Source organism: Balaenoptera physalus, assembly GCF_965194825.1.
Source record: "Balaenoptera physalus genome assembly, chromosome: 2".
Lineage (NCBI taxonomy): Eukaryota > Metazoa > Chordata > Mammalia > Artiodactyla > Balaenopteridae > Balaenoptera > Balaenoptera physalus.
The window spans coordinates 32026686-32051839 of NC_138883.1; the positions used below are offsets into that span (position 1 = coordinate 32026686).

A 25154-nucleotide genomic window follows, 5' to 3' on the forward strand; every position below is an offset into this window, starting at 1 on the left:
GGAGTTAGTATCTCCTCCAGGACGGAGCATGGAGTGAATGAAGAACAGTGGCAGAAAAGGCAGGCCAAAGTCATATTACAAACGCCCTTCAATTACTTGCTCCAAGAAAATTGGAGTGACTATTGTAGGCAGAAAAAAAAAAAAGAGAATCTCATCATTATTTATGTCTCTTAGATAACTGTCAACAGTGTGGGAGATAGACTTGAGTTCATAATTAAGGTTTTGTTTTTGCTTTTTAAGTTTTTTGGCCGCACCCATGGCATGTGGCATCTCAGTTCCCCCTACCAGGGATAGAACCCTCTGCATTGGAAGTGCAGAGTCTTAACCACTGGTCTGCCGGGGAAGTCCCTATAATTAAGGTTTTTGTTTGTTTGTGTTGTTGTTTTTGGGCCTAGATATGAGTGTTAACTAGATCAGCCTAAAGGCAGGAAGGAGATCAGGAATTTCTTTTCTAGAGACACTTAGGGGCGAATTTAATAGATGGAAAGATGATAAGGGATTAAACCAGGAATATTTCAGTGGCAATAAAGAGGCAGGGATAGATGGAAAGATTTCAGGGATAGCATGGGAAATGTGAGTCTTATGTCACCTGCACTCTATACTATTATGTCATCTCAAACACTTGACAGTTGAGGCTTTCTCTTACTCACCCTGGCAAATGGCACACACGGGGGGGGGGGTCTGTTTCCCAAGCTACCCATGGTTCATTCGTGTGCCCATTAGTTTGCCAGCCTCTTTAAGGCAAGGATCATATCTTTTCTTCTCTGTGTCCCACAGAAAGGTGTGCTGGATGGTTGATGAATGAGTGGAAACTAGACATTCATAAATGACTGAAGATTACACGCAACCTGGCAATAAAAGCACTAGCATTAAAAATTCACGGATAGCAAGACAGTACACCAATTAACGTTAAACCTAAACTTTCGCAGCACTTTTCCCTCCCATCTTTTTTAAGCTGGTAAACTACCCATCCCACACATAACTATAGAGGCTAGAGTACTGGCTTCAAAGTAACTTTTTTAAAACAGATTTTATTGAGCTGATTTTATGTGCCAAGGAGTGTTCTGAGAAGAGACCCAGAACACAGGAGCTACAGGTTTCTATATCGTTTGACGATTACTACAAACACTACGTAAGTCCTTAAGTCCCGATTGCAAACCAGCTCGCCGGACCAAACCTCTGACGCTCGTATTTCCGGGGGGAAGCGTGAGTATGTTACTACGGATCGATTGCTTTGGCCTGGCGGAGACTTATCTGGAAGGGCCCTGCGCTGGGAGGCAAAGGAAAGGAGGTTAGTAAAGGACGTACTCCGGTGGAGGGACCCAGAGCCACTGAGATTCGGGAGGCCACGCTGGCCTGTTTGGGTGGGTTTCCAAGCGGGTCGGAGAGTTCAGTCATGTTCGCCCACGCGGTGAAGCGCGCCCTGCGCAAGAATAAGACCCTTCGCTACGGAGTTCCCATGTTGGTGAGCGCAGTGAGAAAAAAGTGGGGGAGGGATTCCGGAAGGGGTGGGACCACAAGTCTGGCTGGAAGGAGAGGGCGGTGAAACTGTAACGCGTGCGACCCGGAACGGCAGTCTGGGCTAGGAAGGGGCTGGCGTTTAGGCCGTCCTAGTCTCCTACTCTCTCCCCGCGCTGGTAGTGGGATCTCGAGTTCCCCTCTAACCTCTTTGGTAGTTACCTGGATGTGCTTCTGAGAGTGATGTCAGAACCAGATTTTAACCCAAGTCTGGATGATTACTAAACTTCCATCCTCCCCGGCTCCGCGCCCGCCCGCCCCCAGCTACAGCTTGCGATACTCTGGATCATTGGAACTAGTTGTATTTACTTAATTTAACTATACATTTTCGGGCATCTTTAGTTTTCACCTTCTTAGTTTGTGAACTGGCTTAATTCTTCCAGGGTTGTTATGAATTAAATAAATCCTTGTGAGTTGAATGTAGCACATTGTAGCAGCTCTCAAAAGACGGTCGCTGAATTATAGTTGATATTTTTAAAGCACGTTGAAAGTAGTTTTGGTGTCTATTCCTTTGCATCCGCTCCTACATACACTGCGTTCCCAGAAGGTCGCATTAGTCTTGAAAATTTCGATCGATGTTGGCTTAACACAACACCAACCCGAGTTGGAGTCCAGCGAGACCACTCATTTTCTTTTCAGTTTGACCTTGGCAAGTTACTTTGCTTCAGCAAGCCTTGATGTCATAGTAAATGAAACAATTTAAATATAAAGCATGTGGACAAAGTCCACTTTCTTTTAAATAGTTTATTACTTTGGTATGGATTTGGTACAGGTTAAGTTACCAGCTTTTGCATTTAAGCAGGACTAAACGAAAGAAGGACCTTAGAAAAGTAATGAGTTTTTTACTCATCTTTGATGAATGTGGATTTCTTTCTAAACTTTGGAAACTCCTTTTTATCTATCTTTTTTAAAGTTTAAAGAAAACTGTTTATAAGACAACCACTAGTTGTCTAACCATTAGTTAACCACTAATCTACTTTTGTCTATAGATTTCATAGAATAATACAACTTATGGTCTTTTGTGACTGACTTTGTTCACTTAGCATAATGCTTTCAAGGTTCATTCATGTAACGTATCAAAACTTCATTCCTTTTAATGGCTAATATTACATCAGTTGGAATATTTATTTTTCATTGCTGAACATTTAGGTTGTTTTCATTTCTTGGCTATTATGAATAATGCTGCTATGAATATTCATGTACAGATTTTTGTATGGATGTGTTTTCATTTCTCTTGAGTAAATACCTAGTAGTAGAATTGCTGGGTCATATGGTAACTCCATGTTTAACATTTTGAGGAACTGCCAAGCTGTTTCCCAAAAACTACATCATTTTATATTCCCACCAGCAATATACAAGGCTTCTGATTTTTCCATTCTTGCCAACAGTTTTCATTGTCCACTGTTTTTTTTAAATAAACCCTTACTAGTGGGTGTGAAGTGGTATCTCACTGTGGTTTTTTTTTTTTTTTTTTTTTTTAATTTATTTATTTATCCATTTATTCATGGCTGTGTTGGGTCTTCGTTTCTGCGCGAGGGCCTTCCCCAGTTGCGGCAAGTGGGGGCCACTCTTCATCGCGGTGCGTGGGCCTTTCACTATCGCGGCCGCTCCCGTTGTGGAGCACAGGCTCCAGACGCGCAGGCTCAGCACCTGTGGCTCACGGGCCCAGTTGCTCCGCAGCACGTGGGATCCTCCCAGACCAGGGCTCGAACCCGCGTCCCCTGCATTGGCAGGCAGATTCTCAACCACTGCGCCACCAGGGAAGCCCCTCACTGTGGTTTTGATTTGCATTTCCCTAATGACTAATAATGCAGGACATTTGTTCATACAGTGGATTATTGGTTATCTGTATATCTTCTTTGGGGAAATGTCTATTCAAGTCCTTTGCCCATTTCTAAATGGGGCTGTTTTTCTTTTTATTGGGCAGAGGTTTTCTTAAACACCTGGAACCAGTAAGTTTCCCAGTCTTTGTCAAGGGGCTCTGTGTGCTTGATCGGGTATGCCTTCAATACTCAGGCAGGTTACAAACTGCTTCAAGCTGTTACTTCTTGCTTGCTCAGAGCCTCAAGGTTAGCCATAGGTGAGTGTTTAGGGCCTTCTCAGATCTCTCCTGAGCTTACACACTGCTGTGGGCATGTGGACAGTTCTGCTCATGTGCATGTCCTTCCAGAGTGTCAGGAATATGTTTGAGCTTTTCAGAGTCCTCTATGGACACCTTATGCCTCATATTTTCCTTTTGTTTTTTGGTTAGACTATTCCTTGCCCTGTTATCTACCACCTCAGGCAGTATGATGTTAAACAATGGCCTCTGAATTTTTTCAGCAAACACTTCCAGGGAGAAGTCTGTTTGCACTAGTTGAGCTCCAAGTCAGGAAAACTAAAGACAGCCTTGTGAGTGGGTCTTCCAGGCAACCACCAGACTGGTCAAATAATGAAAATTCTCAGGGAATAAGACTTTAAGGAGCTCCACCCCATTATGCCCCTTCCAGTGGTTACTGCTTTATATCATGATTTTAGACTGTTGTTTTTCATGTTTACCAAGGAGCTGGGGTCGAGATGTGGGAATAGGTAGGTTAAAAATGCCACCAAGCTTTCTGCTTTAACTGAGATTGAGTCATTCTTCTTATGTAAATGTTCCCAACATTATTGCAGGCCTTTTTTAATTTCCAAAGTTCTGAAAAAGTAGATTTTTGCCAGTATTCTCATTGCTTTAATGGAGAGGGTTTTTGGAGATTCTTACTCTGTTTCACTGATGTCACCTTTTTTTTTGTTTTTTTTGTTTTTTTTTTTGGTCTTTGCTGAAATTTTCTGATTTTTCATTTGTTTATTGCTCTTTGAGGCACTTTTATGATGGTACCTTTAAAATCTTTGTTAATGTCACTTTCAAGTTGCTGTTTCCTGATTCTTCTTATAACAAGTGAATTTTTATTTTATCTTGGACATTCTGTATAGTATGTTAGGAAACTTTGTATTCTCTTTAGGTCTTCTACTTTAGCAACAGTCACCATGCTTGCGTTAAGCTTGTGGGTAGAAGTTAACGTAGGTAGAGAAGAGCAAACACTGTGCCCTGGGGGTACTCCAAGTTCAGAGGGTTGGGGTGTACAGGAGGGACCAATACAGGAGACAAGAAGGGTTCTCAGTGAGGTAAAAGGAAAACCAGGTTTAAGGGAAGAGAAGGAAAATGTGATCAACAGTGTCAAATTTTGCTCATGAAATAAGATGAGAACAGAGAGTTAAACATTGCATTTAGTAACATAGATGTCAGTGATGGTTGGAATGGGTCTAAGAGAAAGTGGAAAGAGCAGCAAGCATAGACAACTTGTTTGAGAAATTTTACTGCAGGTAAGAACAAAGAAATGGGATAATAACTGATGGGGAAGTAAGGTCTAGAGAAATTTGTTAATAAGATGGGAGAAATAATAGTATTTTTTATGATGAATCGTGCAGTGTGGTGAGCAAGATTTTTGATGAATCACTGCCCTTCAGTATATAAGATGATTGGGATCTAGTGCAGAAGTGAAGATATTTAGCTAGGAGGGTAGATACCATGGTAGTGAGTGGTCGGTAGTACAGTGCAATTTTGACACTAACTATGTAGCATTAGTGCAGACTTCATAGATTAAGTGCACAGTTCTCCATAAAACTCCCCTTATCAGACACCAGCTGAAAGCTCTGCGATATGAGGCCACCTGTGCTTCTGATCAACTGGTTACAAATTCAGTGGTTCCTAATAGCCCCTCAGGTTCAGTAATTCAGCAGAATGACTCACAGAACTCAGGAAAGCACTATACTTAGGATTAGTGTTTTATCATAATGGTTATGAATTAGGAACAGCTGAAAGAAGAGACCCTTAGGGCAAGGTCTGGTCTTACTGGGGAGGGTCCCAAAGGCAGAGTTTCCCTGTTTTCTCCCTGTGGAATCAGGGTGTGCCACCATCCCAGCACATTGATGTGTTCACCAACCAGGAAGTTCATCAAGAGTTTTTTATTGGGATTTTCATCATCTATGGTTGATTGGCTCATTGGCTGTGTGACTGAACTCAATCTCCAGCCCCACCCTTTCCTCCTTGGAGGTCAGGAGGTCAGGTTGCTATCACATGGCTCAAGGCCCCCACCTTCTAGTCACATGGTTGATCATTCCAGCATGGCCAACCTCTATGCTGTGACTATCTAGGGACCCACAATGAGTCACCTCATTGGTATAAACTCAGTTGTGGTCGCAATAACAAAGAAGCTCCTGTCACTCAGGAAATTCCAAGTGAGTAGCTGCCTCCCAAGAACCCAGGACCAAGACCAGACAAATTCTTTATTATGTTACATGTGGGTATTGTGATGGCAGTGGTGCAGAAAAGAGATGATGGTGGCCAGGACTAGAATATTAGAAGATATAGTCAGAAATTGTCAGATTCAAGAAGTATTTTGACAGAACTCAGGGATGGATTAGATGTGAGATAGGAATTAGAGGAGCTAAAGATGACTCCAGAGAAGCTGGCTTGAATGAAAGTACTTGACCTTAATTGGGATGTGGAAGATTGAGTAGCAGCAGATTGGGGCAGAAAGAGTGCTGGGGTAAAAAATCAAGAATTTTTTTCATGTTAATTTATATATACCTGTTAAACTTTCAAGTGGAGATGTCAAGTAGGAGGGCAGGTCTTCACTTCAGTGGGATGTTTCCCACTGAAAATGTACATTTGGAAGTTGTTAGGTTATAGAGCCTATTTAAATCCATGGAACTGAATGGCATCACCTAGGGACTCTTTTGGTTGTGAATAGGTAAAAAAGGTGTGAAGACTGAGCCTTTTGCGATACTCCAACAATTTGAGATGGGAAGGTGAGGAAGAATGAATAAAGGGAGGCTGAGAGGAGTTAGGAAAATCACAGGTGTGTCTTTTTGTTACCACCCGGGGTTCTTGGCCTTCCTTAATCAATAGAAATTGATAAGAGGCCAGACAAGAAATTCAGGCAAGGCTTTATTAGCAGGGGGGAGCAAAAACAGGTAACAGGTTCCCTTGCTTGATCCCCGAGGGTGGGGGCCAGCTGATTCCTTATATGGGGTGAGGGTAGGGATGTGTCCATGGGTGGGGCTAAAGGGGTGGCTTAGGTGTTCTGCCCACCCCTTTGGTGGTGCTGAGTGCAGGGGGCATACCCAGTACCCTGCTTTTGCTCCTGACACCCTGTTTTTGCTCCCGGCTCTTCAGAAGCGGCAGTTGGGTTTTTGGTCTTTTTGTATCTTGTTGTGCATAATTTGCCCCAACTGTGCATGCTTGCAGTGATTTTTAGTCCCTTATACTTTCTTTGCATTTTGTTTCTGGAGGAGAAGTTTGTCCAGGTGCAGGCACTGCAGCAAAGGGTCCCAGGTCCCAGGTCCCAGCGTGTCTCATTTTCATTGAAACCAAGAGACAAAAAAGTTACTTTACTTATACAAAGAATGATTACATATTGACATTGGAAGTATTAGCTGGTTATATATAACAGCTATTTTTCCTGGTTTGTTATCTTTTGATTTTATGTCATTTTTATTTCATTTATTTGCAGGTAAGAGACCAAATTTTTATGTGGTCAGATTTATTGGGTTTTTTAATTCATAGCCTCAAGGTTTTGTCGGTATTCCAACTTCAGAATTATAGAATTTTATATTTTACAGTGTTTTTATCTGTTTGTATCACTTTAATTGGTAATATTAATATATTGATGGTAGGGATTAAACTTAATTTTCTTCCAAATTGCTAGACTTTTACAGCTTTAGGATGAGAGTAAAGCCCATTAGATTATCAGAGGAGATGCTAAAGCAGTAATGGCAATTCATGGGCTCTTTTAAGGTGTACCACATACTGAGAAGGGTAACGTATTTCATGAGATTGTTTTATCACTTGGTTAGAAAATGGAGAAAAATGCTCTCTAATTGGCCTATTTTGCAAAATCATAAAATTGAAAGAATTCTAGTCTTAAAGAAGCAAGGTCAGGATTTTATTCCTGGATTTACCCATTACAGTCATGGGCAAGTCATTTAGTTGGCTGTGCTTTTATTTCCTCATCTATTGAGTGTATTCTTTTTCCCTTAGCTCATAGGTCTTTTGTAAGCATCAACTAATATAATGCTTCTGATGGTGATATTTAAATCATAAGGTCAAGTACAGGTAGGGGTAATGATTTTGGTATTTGCTCATGTGCTAAAATGTTTCCCAGTGATAGTGTGTACTATATGTACTCTGAAAAGATGAATGGTAACTTACCAGGGAAGATAGTCTATAGGATTTTGTATAATCTGCCACTGTTGGTGTTCAGATAAGTAATGTATAGATAGACTGAATTCTGCCCTTCTATTTTGTTTAATTGTTTCCCTGTCTTGTTTCAGTTGCTGATTGTTGGAGGTTCTTTTGGTCTTCGTGAGTTTTCACAAATCCGTTATGATGCTGTGAAGATTAAAGTAAGAACTGTCATTGGAGTTTGACATGTGTACATGTATGTTCTGGTTTATGAGACACGAATATTCAGTAAACTAAGCTGTCCTGAGTTTTATCTTGCTTTTTAAGACTGATATATGGGAACTTCCCTGGCGGTCCAGGGGTTAAGACTCTGCGCTTCCAATGCGGGGTCATGGGTTCGATCCCTGGTCAGGGAACTAAGATCCCACGTGCTGCACAGTGATGCCAAAAAATAAAATAAATAACTAAATAAGTAACTAAATAAAATAAAAATAATAAAAACTGCTGTTAAAAAAATCAAAGAGTGATATATGATCTTTGGACTCTTTAAAAAAAATTTTTTTTATACAATTTCTAAAGGTTACTTTCCATTTACAGTTATTACAAAATATTGGCTATATTCCCCATATCATACATTATATCCTTGAACCTGTCTTACACCCAACAGTGTGTACTGCCCACGCCCTCACCCCTGTTGCCCCTCCCCCCTCCCCATTGGTAACCTCTAGTTTGTTTTTTATATTTGTGAGTCTGCTTCTTTTTTTGTTGTATTCACTAGTTTGTGATATTTTTTAGAATCCACATATACGTGATATCATACAGTATTTATCTTTCTCTGTCTGATTTATTTCACTTAGCATAATGCCCTCCAAGTCCACCCATGTTGCTGCAAATGGCAAAATTTCATTCTTTTTTTATGGCTAAGTAAAACATACATGTATATATATATATACACACACAGACACACACACACATCTTCTTTATCCATTCATCTGCTGATGGACACTTAGGTTGCTCCCATACCTTGGCAATTGTAAATGATGCTGCTATGATCATTGGGGTGCATGGTTCTTTTTGAATCAAGTGTTTTTGGTTTTTTGTTTTGGATATATACACAGGAGTGGAATTTCTGGGTCATATGGTAGTTCTATTCTTAGTTTCTTGAGAAACCTCCATACTGTTTTCCACAGTGGCTGCACCAATTTTCATTCCCACCAACAGTGTAGGAGGGTTCCCTTTTGTCCACGTCCTCACCAACATTTGTTATTTGTGTTCTTTTGATGGTAGCCATCCTGACAGGTGTGAGATGATATCATGTATACTCAATATACTAAGCAGTCTTGAGTTTTATCATGCTTTTCAGGGCTGATATATGATCTTTGGGCTCTTTCTTACTCTTTAAAATGACATTAATGATCACATGGAAGTGAATCATGAAATGTAAAGAATTAAGTAATCTTTCTCCTCACTCACTAGAAACTTTGCAGTACTGTTAGCTTTTTCCCACAAAATATGCTCTGGTGTAGCCATTTTTAGGATCTAGAAGGGACTAAAGAACATGGGACAATAATTTCACTCCATTTTATTATACTAATTGTAAATTAGCTGTTTTGTATTAATACCAGTAAATTATAAGTTATATTGATGTGTATCTTTAGTAACTAATACTAAAAGAAAGGAAAATTATCTTTCATTATAGTGATACCTAGCTTTTCATAGCGATCCTTTTTACAGGTATGCGTTTGTGGTAGGACTATACTGGTTCCTGCATAGATATATTACTGTCGTTATTTTTACAGGTGAGGAATCTGAGGCTCGGAGAGCTTAAGTAACTTGCTTAAGGTCATGTGGCTATTTAGGGGTAGAACTAGGATTCCCACCTCTATGATTACACAATTACTATCAAATTCAGGTCTGTTGTTACATAACAATTCTGATTAATTCATTCAGAAGTATGTAGCTTTTGTTTGTGCCACACATCTGATATTTGAGGGTTTTTTCCCGAGTACAGGTGACCCTTGAACAACAGGGGTTTGAACTGTGCTGGTCCACTGATACCCAGATTTTTTTCAAAAAATACTACGGTACTACACGATCTGCAGTTGGTTGAATCCACGGATGCAGAACTCGGAGATATGGCGGGCCAACTGTTATTTATTGAGGAAAATCCTTGTATAAGTGGACCCTCGAGGTTCAAACTAGTGTTTTCAAGGGTCAGCTGTATTTCATTAGCAGACCTCAGTAATGTTGGTGGGAGAGTATTAAAGGCCTATTCCATTTTTTCAGTTAATTTTATGGTTTAAGAGAAATACCAACGCTAGCTAGTCTTAAAGACAGTAGGTATTAAAATAAATAGTAAATTTAAAAGGAATATATACTTTCTATGAGGGAATAGAGCAATTATAACTGAGTTTTAAAGTTTCTGTTAGCATCCCAATTATTTTATTAAGGAATTTCTTCCCTTTTGCTTTAAAGTGAAAGTTATAATAATCTGACTTTTGGAAATGGGATGTCATGTACATATTTGAAAAATAATTGAATATTTGTCATGTGTTTATCATGTGTTAGATCCTACAGATAAAGATTCAAGAAACTGGTTCTTATAAAGCTTATAGCATCATGAAGGCTGGGAGACATCTAATGTAAACATGTATCCAAACATACAATATAACAATGCCCAGTGAAATGCTATATTAAAACTCTGCGTAAAACGTTACTAGAACTTCAAGGAGAGGCATACGGTTTAGACTTGGGAAAGGGGTATCAGAGAAGGTCTGCTAGAGGTATCAACCTTTGAATTAAGGTTAAGAATGAGTAAGAGTTAGCTAAATGATGGAAATGATTAGTATTATATAACATAGAGTGGCTAACATAGAGTAGAGATTGGGGGAGCAACATAGGAGGGAAGAGATTGTTTCAAGTGGAGATGGAGAGACCTGTTAAGACACTTTGGCAGTAGTATAGATGAACAATAATGGAATCTGAAATGAAACATTTGCAATGAAGATAGAAATGAATGGGTTCCAGAAAAATTTTTTGCAGCAAATTGATAGTGACATATATGATATTAAAATCTGAATAAATATCAGATGACTTGAGGCTTTGGTTTTGAGGACTGGGTAAATTTTCGTAGCAAGAGAGAGTGAGGGAGATTGCAGTAACAGAAGAGGTCTAGATGAGGGGGTCGAAGTAAAGAGAATAAAGTTGGGAGAAATGAGGTTGATTGAAGTTAAGAGGATGAGATTGGTCAAGGTCTATGGAAGGAGGCTGAGAGGACAAAGTTGAGGTGAGAAGGATCAGAGAACAAGACCTACTGAGATTGAGATGTCCAGGTTGGTTGCTGTTGAGAAGTCAGACTCAAGTGAAGTCAAGAGTCAGTGTTTAGGTGAGGTTGAGTTCCAATAAGGTTGAGAAGGTAAGGTGGATTAAATTTGAGAGGAATTGAGAAGGTAAGATTGGTTGAGGTTGACAGTTGTTACAAGGGTTGAGAGGTTGAGATTAAGGAGGGAAAGATTGCTGAGGTCAAGGGCTGGGGGTCAAGACTGTGGTTGAGAGGACAAATTCAGTTAAGAAAGTTCAAGGATAAGTACAGCTGAGAAGTTTTGAGGAGGGTGGAAAAAGACGGTATTGATTCAGAGTGACCAGCCATTTTAGTTTGCCTGGAACTGTCCTGATTTTAGGCCTGAAAATCCAGTGTCCCAGGACGTAAAAATTCCTGCTTTTCAGTCGTGGGTATGGAAGGTTGAAAGGAAAGTACAGAACCCATGAGGTGGGCTTAAACAAATAAGCTGAAAGCAATAGCTTTCAATTTCTAGTGTGAAATAGGTATGACATAGCTCATCTGCCTTCATTATGGCTGTTGCTCTTTTTTTCTCCTGACTCCTAGTGCTAACAACTGTGGATCCACAGTAATAGATTATCTGCTTTTGCATCACTCCAAGTAATATGATTTAAGTGTACAATTAAGTGCATTGTAATCCTGAGCATTAACAGTCTTTTTTTTTAAACCTTTGCTTGACTGTTGTAGTTTGTAAAGAAATAGTGCTTGTTTAATTTTTAACATTGTAAATATCATGACCATGTTTTTTAGGATTCAGATAATGAAAATGAGAATAATTACAGTACCAACCACCAGTCTGTTCTCTGTATCTATGAGCTTGGTTTTTTTGTTTGTGTGTTTTTTTAGATTCCACATACAAGTGAGATCATTACTGACTGTATTCCCCACACTGTATGTTTCATACCCATAACTCATTTATTTTGTAACCGGTAGTTTGTACCTCTTAATTTTCTTACCCGTTTCTCTCCTCCTCCCTTCCCCCTTCCCTGTGGCAACTACTTGTCTCTGTATCTATGATTCTGTTTCTGTTTTGTTATGTTTGTTCATTTGTTTTGTTTTTCAGGTTTCACGCGTAAGTGAAATCAAACAGTATTTGTCTTTCTTTGCCTGACTTATCTCACTTAGCATAATCCTGTTGTCAAAATGGGGAGGTCCATCCCTGTTGTCAAAAATGGCAAGATTTCATTTCTTTTATGGATGAATAATATTACATTGTGTATAGACACATCACAATTTCTTTATCCATTACTCATCGATGGACACTTAGGTTGTTTCCATGTCTTGGCTATTGTGAATAATGCTGTGATGAACATGGGGTGCAGATACCTCTTCAAGATAGTGATTTCATTTCCTTCAGATAAATACCCAGAGGTGAAATTCCTGGGCCATATGGTAGGTGTATTTTCCATTTTTTGCAGGAATCTCCGTAGTGTTTTCCACAGTAGCTGTACCAATTTATATTCCCACCAACAGTGCACAAGGACTCCCTTTTTCCACATCCTCTCCATCAGTTGTCATTTCTTGTCCTTTTGATAATAGCCATTCTAACAAGTATGAGGTGATATCTCATTGTGGTTTTGATTTGCATTTTCCTGATGATTAGTGATGTTGAGCATCTTTTCATCTACCTGTTGGTCATCTGTATGTCTTCTTTGGAAAAATGTTCTGATCCTCTGCCCATTTTTTAAGCAGATTTTTTTTTTTTGGAGGGGTGGTACTGAGTTGTATAAGTTCTTTATATATTTTGGATATTAACCTTTTATGAGTTATATGATTTGCACTTATTTTCTTTCATTCAGTAGGTTGCCTTATCATTGTGTTGATTGCCTTTTTCTCCCCCCAGTATTATGTATGTGAAATTCATCTCTATTTTAGCTCTAAATTCAGGGTCAGCAAGCTTTTCCTGTAAGGAGCCAGGTAGTAAGTGTTTTAGGCTTTGTGAGCTACACTCTTTCACAACTATTGAAATCTCGTGTTGTATCACAAAAGCAGCCATGGACAAAAACAAATGAGCATGGCTGTGTTCAAATAAAACTTTACTGACAAAAATGGATATTAGACTAGATTTGGTCCATGGGCCATAGTTGCTGACCCCAAGATTTTTTCATTGCTGTATGGTATTCCACTAATTATACCATAATTTATTTATCTATTTTACTCTGAGACATTTGGGTTGCTTGGCAGTTTTGGTTAGTGAAAATAATGTTGCTGTGAACATTCGTGTATATTTTTCTTGCTGCATGTGTACAAAAAAGGAATTGCTGGATTATCACCTTTATTTGATAATTTCCATACTGTTTTTCAGAGTGATTGAATCAATTGTAGGGGAGAAAAAATAATTTTCCCTTTACCCTTCTACATTCTTGGCTGAGATCCTTCTGTAATAAAATACAGATTAACAAGAGAAAAACAAACAGAAGTTTAATAACATGTATACCTCTTGTATACATGGGAGATACCCAGGAAAAGTGAGTAAAACTTTCCCCACCATCACCTTAAATACTATCTGAAGACAGAAGAAGGATGTTGGAGGGGGAGGGCAGTTATGAGAGGTTACTGGGAAAAACACAGTAAAAGGGTAAGGTTGTTACACAGATTTAAGTGGGTGCCTTCTCGATTGGTAGAAGTTTGTTGTGATTTAGAATCATCCTTCTCTTCCTGGTACTAAAAGGGAGACACTTATAAATGGAGATTTCCTTTATAAATGTATGTGTCCCTCACAAAAGGGTAACTTGTACTGGTTTTCAGAGCTTGCTTGTCTAGTGTTTCCTAAAAACAATCAGCTCAAGATAATCCTTATGCCAAAGAGACATATTTTGGGGTGTCATATTCTGCTTCCCTTCACATTCTACACTGCTGCTTTAAAACAAAGAATGTCGTCCTCCGTCCAGTTCTGTAGGTGATCTTGGGTGGCCTTGGACAGCAGTGGCTTGAAGCAGGATTTTGGTTCCCTGGCCGGAGACTGAACTCAGGCTGTGGCAGTGAGAGTGGTGAATCCTAGCCACTAGGCCAGTGGCCAGTCGGCTTTGTAGAAGTGAATTTCCACAAAGAGATGGAAAGTAGTGAAACAAAGTGTTTATTAGGAGGAAAAAGAGTATGTGTGAAAAAACTTAACACGGGTGGACTCAGAGAAAGAGTCGCGCCCTCGTGGTAGTTGAATCACTTACATGGGGCATCTCTTCTGGGTTTCCTCTGGCCAGTCACCTTGCTTTGCCTGGCTCTTAGTCCATATTTGTTTATCTCAGGGTCCTCCCCTGTGTGCGCGCGCATCTCTTAGCCAAGATGGATTCTAGCGAAGAGGGCTATGGGTAGGTTGACATCACTTACTGTGGGGTGACGCCCCCTCCCTTTTTGACCCCTGAGGAGCCTTTCTGCGCATGCATAGTCGGGAAGGTCTCCTTGACCTCGAGAATGAGAAATATGTGGTCTCTTTATCATTTATCTGGGCAGGGCTCAGCTTCTCCTTGCTCCTGTCCCCCAACGGGACAGTCTCGAGCTGCTCAGCCTGGGGCCCATCTGTCTCCTGCCTCATAGGGATCAAGTCATTAGCCACTACAGTCACTGACTTTACAATACACCCTGAAAGGAATTCAGGACAAAGAACAGGATGAGACACTCTGCTTTGGCAAAACAGGCAAAACAGGCCCTTAGTTAGATATATTTTGGAAAATATTTTTTATGAACCTGGATTCTTGCATCTTCCCATACGCAGAAGAGCACTAAAGTCATTAACTGAGATGTCTCTTCCTCATGACTAGCAATAACCTTCTACCGAGATGTATGCTTGATTGCACGTATTTCTTAGCCATATATATACTATATATATATACTAGCCTCTTCCCCTACGTCTTCAGAGCAGTTCTTCAGATCTATCTGGGAGGTTGTCTCCTGGGCTATAGTCCTCAATGAGACACTGGATACTCAACCGAGAGCGCTTATATTGTGCGTTTTTCTTTCAGTCATCACTGCCAACAGTTTTTTGTTCCCCAGGCTCCAAATACTTGCCAATACTTGCTATTATAGGTTGGGTTTTTTTCCTCATTTTGTTTTTTAAAGCAATTTTGGTGGGTGTGTTATGAATTGTTACCTAATTACGTGGTGAATTTGAATTTTTCGTGATGATGAAACTGAGTCCCCCTAAAAGTTCCTGTATTGAGTTTGGTTAATCTCTCTATCCAGAACTCTGTTCCCTTTCTTGTCCCATCTGACCTCAATCTTGAGCTAACTGAACACTAATCAGCCAGAGTCAGATGACTAAAAAATTGCTGTTGTTAGTAACATCATTAATGTACTAAAACTGCTATTTTAGATATCATCATTAATGTAGAAACTCAGGTTGTTTCTCTAGGGCAAGAGTAGCTCACAGACCCCTGAGCCATGGACTGCCTGTGCAGAGAATCATAAACCAAAGACATCCTGACTCTCGAAACTGCAATTAAGAAATGATTAATTCCATCTTCTTTTGTAATATAAGCTTGTAATGTGATGAATTTCCTTTTAAGCATGGCCATGGCTATCATGAAAGTTTTAATATGTAATATATTCATAATCAAATTAAATTTGTTTTTATTTATCCATGAGCTATTTAGAAGTGTTTTTCCTTAACTTATAAACAGGGAATTTTCTAGTTACTGTTTTTTATTGATTTCTAACTTGAGTATGTTGTAACCAAAGAAAATTTTCATTGAGTTCTTTCTTTGATACTTGTTGAGACTGGCTTTATGAGCTAACACATGATCAGTTTGTATGAATGATGTATGCTTGTTGGGTACATAATAAAAATATGTTGTTGGGTACATACTAAAAGTTTATACATCCATTTGGTCAAGTTTGTTATTTGTGTTTTTTCAAATTTCTGTGTTTTTGACTTTTTATATCTGTTCTCTTACCAAGAGAATTGTGTTAACATCTCTCATTATGACTGTTTGCCTATTTCACCGTGGTATTAGGTACATATAACTTCAGAATTATTATGTCTTCTCCGTGAATTGAATTTTCATTGTAATGAAACTTTGCACGGTAATAATACTTTTTCCCCTTACCTATTTTGTTGGATATTAATATGGCTTCACCAGCTTTCTGTTTAATCTCAACCTTTCTGTAAACTTAAGTTTTAGATGTATCTCTTATAAACAGAAAATATGTTTTAATAGTTTTGTTTTTTAATTGGCTCATTAAATATATTTACATTTAATGTAATTTTAAAATATATTTGGGTTTAAATATACCTTTTATGTTCTATTGTTATAATTATTTCTGTCTTGTTGTTCTCTTTTGGATTAATAACATTTTATTATTTTGCTGTTGTTCCATTAGTTTGGGAGCTGTAGTCTTACTCTTCCACTAGAAGTTGCACTACAGACTGTTGTGGTCTACAGATTTTTTTTTTTTTTTCCTTCTACTCTTTTGGTCTTGATGGGGAGCAGAATACACCACCCCAAAATGTGCCACTTTGGCATGTGGATTGTTTTAAGCTGAAGGCAATTATGACCCAACAGACTCAGGAGAAGCTTTTTATCTCTTCCTTAACTGCCCAAAAGGATTTAGGTAGGAAGCCTGTACCAGGAAGATAGCTATTATGAGAGAGAACTTTTTATATCAGAAGGACTTATCTGCATGGCATGGAAACGTTTGTTTACCAAACATTTGGTCTTCTCATCTTCCTGTGGATTATCTGCTTCCTCTTTGAAGCCCCAGACCCCTACCCCCTTAGCTCAGGATGGCATATAAGTCTAATTTGACTGCCTGTGAGTCTCATGTGTTTGTGGGGCTCCAATACATACATAATTACATATTTTTCTCCTGTTAAATCTGTTTTATGTCAATTTAATTATTAAACTAGCCAACGACCCTAGAAGGGAAGAAGGGAAAATTGTTCCTCCCCAACAGTCTGGTTTTGGTATTGGGATAATGTTGACTTCATAACATGAATTGGGAAGTGTTTCCTCTTTTTTATTTTCTGGAAGTGATTATGTAGAATTGGTGTTACTTCTTCCTTAAATATTTTATAGAATTTGCCAGTGAAACCATCTGGGTATCTCGTTTTCTTTTTCAAAATGTTTTTAGCTATGAATTTAATTTTCTAAATAGATGATACTATTCTGGCTATGTATTCTTCTTTCTCTTACATTTTCTAATTGGTTTTTACTTGCATAAAGAAACTATATTGATTTTGTATGTGGATCCATGCCCTTTGATTTTTGGGTGTTGATCTAACTACCTTGTTGAATTTTCTTTAACAAGCAGTAATCATAGTAAATATTCTTAATAGAGAAACATTAAAAAACATTGCTATTAAAGCTAGGAACAATAAAGGAATATCCATAATTGTAGCTACTTTTAAAGTAATATTTTGGGTATCATAGCCCATAAAATTGGACAGCAAAATGAACTACACGGTTTTTAAAAAAAATTTTTATTTTATATTGGACTGTAGTTGATTAGCAATGTTGTGTTAGTTTCAGGTGTACAGCAAAGTGATTCATTTATACATATACATGTATCTATTCTTTTTCAAATTCTTTTCCCATTTAGGTTGTTACATAATATTGAGCAGAGTTCCCTGTACTATACAGTAGGTCCTTGTTGGTTATCCATTTTACATACAGCGGTGTGTACATGTCAATCTCAAACTCCCTAACTATCCCTTCCACCACCCAGCCTTCCCCCCACTGGTAACCATAAATTCATTCTCTAAGTCTGTGAGTCTGTTTCTGTTTTGTAAATAAGTTCATTTGTATCATTTTTTTTTAAGATTCTGCAGGTAAGCAGTATCATACAATATTTGTCTTCCTCTGTCTGACTTACTTCACTCAATAGGATGATCTCTAGGTCCATCCCTGTTGTATCAAATGGCATTATTTCATTCTTTTTAATGGCAGAGTAATATTCCGTTGTATATATGTACCACATCTTCTTTATCCAATCATCTGTCCATGGAGATTTAGGTTTCTTCCATGTTTTGGCTGTTGTAAACAGTGCTGCAATGAACATTGGGGTGCGTGTATCCTTTTGGACCATGTTTTTCTCCAGATATATACCCAGGAGTGGGATTGCAGGATCATATGGTAGCTCTATTTTTAGTTTTTTAAGGAATCTCCATACTGTTCTCCACAGTGGCTGCACCAATTTACATTCCAACAAACAGTGTAGGAGGGTTCCCTTCTCTCCACACCCTCTCTAGCATTTGTTGTTTGTGGATTTTTTGATGATAGCCATTCTGACTTATGTGAGGCAATATTCACTGTAGTTTTGATTTGCATTTCTCTAATAATCAGTGATGCTGAACATCTTTTCATGTGCCTCTTGCCATTTGTATGTCTTCTTTGGAGAAATGTCTATTTAGGTCTTCTGCCCATTTTTTGATTTGGTTATTTGTGTTTATGATATTAAGCCGCATGTGATGCTCATAAATTTTGTAGACTAATTCTTTGTTGTTGCATTGTTTGCAAATATTTGCACACATTCTGTGGGTTGTCTTTTTGTTTTGTTTATGGTTTCCTTTGCTGTGCAAAAGCTTTTAAATTTCATTAGGTCCCATTTGTTTATTTTTATTTCCATTACTCTGGGAGATGGATTGAAAAGGATATTGCTGTGATTTATGTCAGAGAGTGTTCTGCCTATGTTTTCCTCTAATACGTTGATAGTGTCCAGCCTTATATTTAGGTCTTTAATCCATTTTGAGTTTATTTTTGTGTATGGTGTTAAAGAGCATTCTAATTTCATTTTTTTACAGGTAGCTGTCCAGTTTTCCCAGCACCATTTCTTGAAGAGACTGTCTTTCCTCCATTGTATAGTCTTACCTCCTTTGTCATAGATTAATTGACCATAGGTGCGTGGGTTTATTTCTGGGCTTTCTATCCTGTTCCATTGATCGATATTTCTATTTTTGTGCCAGTACCATACTGTTTTGATGACTGTAGCTTTGTAGTTTAGTCTGAAGTCAGGGAGCCTGAATCTTCCAGCTCCATTTTTCTTTCTCAAGATTGCTTTGGCTATTCAGGGTCTTTTGTGTCTCCATACAAATTTTGAGATTTTTTGTTCTAGTTCTGTGAAAAATGCCATTGGTAATTTGATAGGGTTTGCATTGAATCTAGATTGCCTTGGTTAGTATACTTATTTTGACAACATTGATTCTTCCAATCCAAGTATATGGTATATCTTTCCCTCTATTGTGTCGTCTTCGATTTCTTTCATCAGCGTCTTATAGTTTTCAGAGTACAAGTCTTTTGTCTCCTTAGGTAGGTTTATTCCTAGGTATTTTATTCTTTTTGATGTGGTGGTAAATGGGATTTTTTCTTTAATTTCTCTTTCTGATATTTTGTTGTTAGTATATAGAAATGCAACAGATTTTTGTGTATTAATTTTGTAACCTACAACTTTACCGAATTCATTGGTGAGCTGTAGTAGTTTTCTGGTAGCGTTTTTAGGATTTTCTATGTACAGTATCATGTCATCGGCAAACAGTGACAGTTTACTTGTTTTCTAATTTGGATTCCTTTTATTTCTTTTTATTCTCTGATTGCCACAGCTAGGACTTCCACAACCATGTTGAATGAAAGTGGCGAGAGTGGACATCCTTGTCTTCTTCCTCATCTTGGAGGAAATACTTTCAGCTTTTTTTTGAAATATTTATTTATTTTTTAATTATTATTTTGGCTGTGCTGGGTCTTTGTTGCGGCACACGGACTCTTCATTGCGGCATGCAGACTTTTTAGATGCGGCCTGCGGACTCTTAGTTGCGTCATGCATGCGAGATCTAGTTCCCTGACCAGGGATTGAACCTGGGCCCCCTGCATTGGGAGTGCGGAGTTTTACCCACTGGACCACCAAAGAAGTCCCTGCTTTTAGCTTTTGAACACTGAATATTATATTAGCTGTAGGTTTGTTGTATATGGCCTTTATTATGTTGAGGTATGGTTCCCTCTATGCCCACTTTCTGGAGAGTGTTTTTCATAAACGGGTGCTGAATTTTGTCAAAAGCTTTTTCTGCATCTATCGAGATGATCGTATGGTTTTTACTCTTCAGTTTGTTGATGTGGTGTATCACACTGATTGCTTTGTGGATACTGAAAAATCCTTGCATCCCTGTGATAAATCCCACTTGATCGTGGTGTATGATCCTTTAATGTATTGTTGGATTCAGATAGTAGTTTGTTGAGGATTTTTGTGTCTGTGTTCATCAGTGATATTGGCCTGTAATTTTATTTTTTTGTGGTATCTTTGTCTGGTTTTGGTATTAGGGCTATGGTGGACTCATAGAATGAGTTTGGGAGTTTTCCTTCCTGTGCAATTTTTCTGGAACAGTTTCAGAAGGATAGGTGTTAACTCTTCTCTAAATGTTTGATAGAATTCGCCTGTGAAGCCATCTGGTCCTGGGTTTTTGTTTGTTGGGAGTTTTTTAATCACAGTTTCAATTTCAGTACAGTAAGTCCCCTACACATGAACGAGTTTTGTTCCAAGAGCGCATTTGTAAGTCCAATTTGTTCGTAAGTCCAACAAAGTTAGCCTAGGTTAGCCTAGGTACCTAACTAACACAGTCGGCTATATAGTACTGTACTGTAATAGGTTTATAATACTTTTCACACAAATAATATGTAAAAATCGAACATCTCAAAAAAATAAAACATTTTTAATCTTGCAGTACAGTACCTTGAAAAGTACAGTAGTACAGTACAACAGCTGACATACAGGGGCTGGCATCGAGTGAACAGGCAAGAAGAATTACTGACTGGAGGAGGGAGAGGAGGTGGGAGATGGTAGAGCAATAGGAGGAAGGATCGTCAGCAATAGGAGATGGAGGGCAAGGTGCAGTTTCACTCACGCCTGATGTTGATGGCACAGGTTCTGGTTCCTTGCTGGATTCAGTTCTATCCACCCTCTTGAAAAAACGATCCATTGATGTCTGGGTAGTAGCTGTTTTTTTCTTGTCATAGATGATACAGTAGCACTGGGCTGAATTCTGAACGTCTGCTGCAACCTTCATGCACCATTCTATGTTTGGGTCCTATGCCTCAAAACCTAACAGTGCCTCCTCAAATAAAGAAAATCCCCTTGCCATTTCCCTTGTTGTGAATCTCTTCGGTTCTTCAATTACTTCTTCCTCTTGTCTCTCTTTGTCCTTTCTTTGGGCCTCCAATTCCATCAGGTCTTCATTAGTACTGTAACCTCCTTGTGTTGCACAGCAAGGAGTTCAGTGAAGCCGTCCTGTTGCAGATCTAGCTCCAGCTTCTCGCTTAGGGTCACTGAGTTGCTGAAGATCTCTTTGTGCTCCTCATCCACCCTCTCAAATCCACGAAAATCGTGAACAAACTGCAGGCAAAGGTTCTTCCAAACCCCATTCATGGTGCTGGCCGTAACCTCACGCCATGCAAAGTCAATGTTTTTATGGCCTTGTAGGTGTTGTAGTCCTTCCAAAATTGTCACAAGGTTATTCCTGATCCCTGTCACTCGCCTTTACTGCGAAAAGTGTGATGTAAATAATATTTCTTGAAAGTCACTATAACTCCCTGGTCCATAGTTTGGATGAACAATATAGTATTTGGTGGCAGATGCACTACTTTGACGTTGGGATGAAAGTCATCCGTGAATGGGGGGTGGCCCCGAGCACTATCAAGCAGCAAAGGAATGTTGAATGGGATGTCCTTCTCCAAGCAATATTTCCCCACCTCCGGGATAAAGTGGTGGAAAAACCAGTCATAGAAAATGGCCTCTGTAACCCAGGCTTTGGGGTTACTCTTCCACACAACAGGAAGAGATCCCTTGGCTTTGTTTTAACGGGCCCTTGGGTTCTCTGAATGATAAACTAAGAGAGCCTTCAGCTTCATATTGTGGGAAGCACGGCCATCAAACAACAGAGTTAGTCTGCCCTTTGCTGCTTTATAGCCTGGCATTAACTTTTCCTCCTTACTGATGTAACTTTGGTCTGCCATCCTCTTCCAGTACAGTCCTATCTCATCCACATTAAAAACCTGCTCTGTTAAATACATGCCTTCATCAGTAATTTCTCAAAGAGTTTCAGGAAATTCCAGGGCAGCTACTGTATCTGCACTCACTGCCTTGCCACTTACTTTTACGTTGTGAAGTTTGGCTCTAACCTTGAACCAATGAAACCAGTCATTGCTGACATTAAAAGATGTGCCCTCTGATTCTTTGCCGCGTTTCTTCTTCAAGTCTTCGTAAAGGCTTTTAGCTTTGTCTTGAATCAACATAAAGCTGAGTGGGACTCAACACTGTTGCTGATCCTGCATCCATACACTGAGAAGTTTCTCCATCTCCTCCATCATTCTTCCACACTTCTTCGATATTATTGTCAACATCATCGGCACAGCACACTTCTTATATTCCATGATCTTGTCTTTGTTCTTTAGAATTGTGCCGATGGTTGAATGATTCATGTTATAAGAACGAGTGACGTCTACCATCTTTTCACCTCGCTTCACTCTCAATTTTTTTCACTTTTGTTTCCATTGTTATCTCTTGACACTTCTTAGCAGTGCCAGCTATATCACCCACTGCTTTTACACTTGCTTCCAGACATCCTGGGCTTGAAATAAAGATACTGTATTACTGTACTATATACAGTACTGTACAGTAAGGTACACAAAAGCACAACCACTTGTAGAGGATGCATGCATGTGACAATGTACACCAGACATGTGAAGTAACTTACGTGATTAGACATGCGAACATCTATCTTTGAAAGTTGGCAACTTGAAGGCTCGTATGTAGGGGACTTACTGTACTTGTGATTGGGCTGTTCATGTTTTCTGTTTCTTTCTGGTTCAGTCTTGGGAGCTTGTACCTTTCTAAGAATTTATCTGTTTCTTTCAGGTTGTCCATTTTATTGGCATATAGTCACTTGTAGTAGTCTCTTACGATCCTTATATTTCTGTGGTGTCCATCTTAACTTCTCCTTTTTCATTTCTAATTTTACTGATTGGAGTCCTCTCCATTTTTTTCTTGATGAGTCTGGCTAAAGGTTTATCAATTTTGTTATCTTGTCAAAGAACCAGCTTTTAGTTTCATTGATCTTTGCTATTGTTTTTTTCATCTCTATTTCATTTATTTCTGCTCTGATCTTTATGATTTCTTTCCTTCTACTAACTTTAGGTTTTGTTTGTTCTTCTTTCTCTAGTTGCTCTAGCTGTAAGGTTAGGTTGTTTGAAATTTTTCTTGTTTCCTGAGGTAAGATTGTATTGCTCTAAACTGTCTAGGAGGCTTGTGCAGGCTTCCTGATGGGAGGGACAGGTTCCCGTCCAGTAGTGGGTGGAGCTGGGTCTTGTCCTTCTGGTGGGCAGGGCAGTGCTCAGTGAGACTTTAAGCCACTTGTGTGCCGATGGGCGGGCCTGTGTTCCCACCTGTTGGTTATTAGACTGCTTTTGCTGCATCCCATAGGTTTTGAATCATTGTGCTTTTGTTTTCATTTGTCGCTAGGTATTATTTGATTTCCTCTTTCATTTCTTTAGTGATCCATTGGTTGTTTAGTAGCATATTGTTTAGCCTCCACGTGTTTGTGTTTTTTACAGTTTTTTTTCTTGTAGTTGATTTCTAATCTCATAGCATTGTGGTTGGAAAAGATGCTTGATATGATTTCAGTTTTCTTAAGTTTACCGAGGCTCGCTTTGCGGCCCAGCATGTGGTCAATCCTGGAGGATGTTCCATGTGCACATGAAAAGAATGTGTATTCTGCTGCTTTTGAATGGAATTATTGTTAAATATCAATTAAGTCCATCTGGTTTAATGTGTCATTTGAGGCCTGTGTGTTTTAATTTTCTGTCTGGATGATCTGTCCATTGATATAAGTGGGGTGTTAAAGTCCCCCACTATTGTGTTACTGTCGATTTCTCCCTTTATGGCTGTTAGTATTTGCCTTATATATTGAGGTGCTCCTATGTTGGGTGCATATGTATTTACAGTTGTTATATCTTCTCGGATTGATCCCTTGATCATTATGTAGTGTCCTTTGTCTCTTGTAACAGTCTTTATTTTAAAGTCTATTTTGCCTTATATGAGTATTGCTACTTCAGCTTTCTTTTGATTTCCATTTGCATGGAATACCTTTTTCCATCCCCTCACTTTCAGTATGTATGTGTCCCTAGGTCTGAAGTGGGTTTCTTGTAAGCAGCATATATTCGGGTCTTGTTTTTGTATCCATTCAACCAGTGTATGTCTTTTGGTTGGAGCATTTAATCCGTTTACATTTAAGGTGATTATTGATATGTAAATTGCTATTGCCATTTTCTTAATTGTTTGGGGTTTGTTTTTGTAGGTCTTTTTTCTTCCCTTCCTCTTTTGTTCTCTTGTGGTTTGATGGCCATCTTTATTGTTCTGTTTGGGTTGCTTTATCTTTTTTGTGTGTGTATCTATTATAGTTTTGGGGTTTGCTGTTCCCGAGGGTTTTTTGTTTTTGTCTTTAATTAATTAATTAATTAATTTATTTTTGGCTTCATTGGTTCTTTGTTGCTGCGCATGGGCTTTATCTAGTTTTGGCCATTGGGGGCTACTCTTTGTTGTGGTGTGCAGGCTTTTCATTGCGGTGGCTTCTCTTGTTGCGGAGCACAGGCTCTAGGTGCACAGGCTTCAGTAGTTGTGGCTTGTGGGCTCTAGAGCACAGGCTCAGTGATTTTGGCACATGGGCTTAGTTTCTCTGTGGCATGTGGGATCTTCCCAGACTGGGGCTTGAACCCATGTCCTCTGCATTGGCAGGTGGATTTTTAATCACCCTGCCACCAGGGAAATCCCTGCTGTGAGGTTTTGATATAGCAGTCTATGTAGGTACAAGTTTGTTTTAACTTTCTGGTTTCTTTCCCATCTAGAGAAGTTCCTTTAGCATTTGTTGCAGAGCTGGTCTGGTGGTGCTGAATTCTCTTAGCTTTTGCATGTCTGTAAAGTGTTGTTTTTTTTTTTAATTGGTGTATAGTTGTTTTACAATGTTGTGTTTCTTCTCTACAGCAAAGTGGAGTTTCCTGTGCTATACAACAGGTTCTCATTAGTTATCTATTTTATACATATTAGTGTATATATGTCAGTCCCAATCTCCCAATTCATCCCACCCGCCGTTTCCCCTCTTGATGTCCATACTTTTGTTCT

At 39.0% G+C, this 25154-nt stretch overlaps 1 protein-coding gene across 1 annotated transcript in view; it reads left to right on the forward strand.

Annotated features, from left to right (window-relative positions):
- Positions 1–1050: 1050 nt before the first annotated feature.
- COX16 (cytochrome c oxidase assembly factor COX16) overlaps positions 1051–25154 on the forward strand; it is a 32190-nt gene continuing 8086 nt past the window's right edge. Inside the window, exons 1-2 of the mRNA XM_082451957.1 lie at positions 1051–1465; positions 7873–7944. Of these exons, the coding sequence (XP_082308083.1) occupies positions 1397–1465; positions 7873–7944 (141 nt within the window). The 5' untranslated portion in view covers positions 1051–1396. The remainder of the gene's footprint in view (positions 1466–7872; positions 7945–25154) is intronic.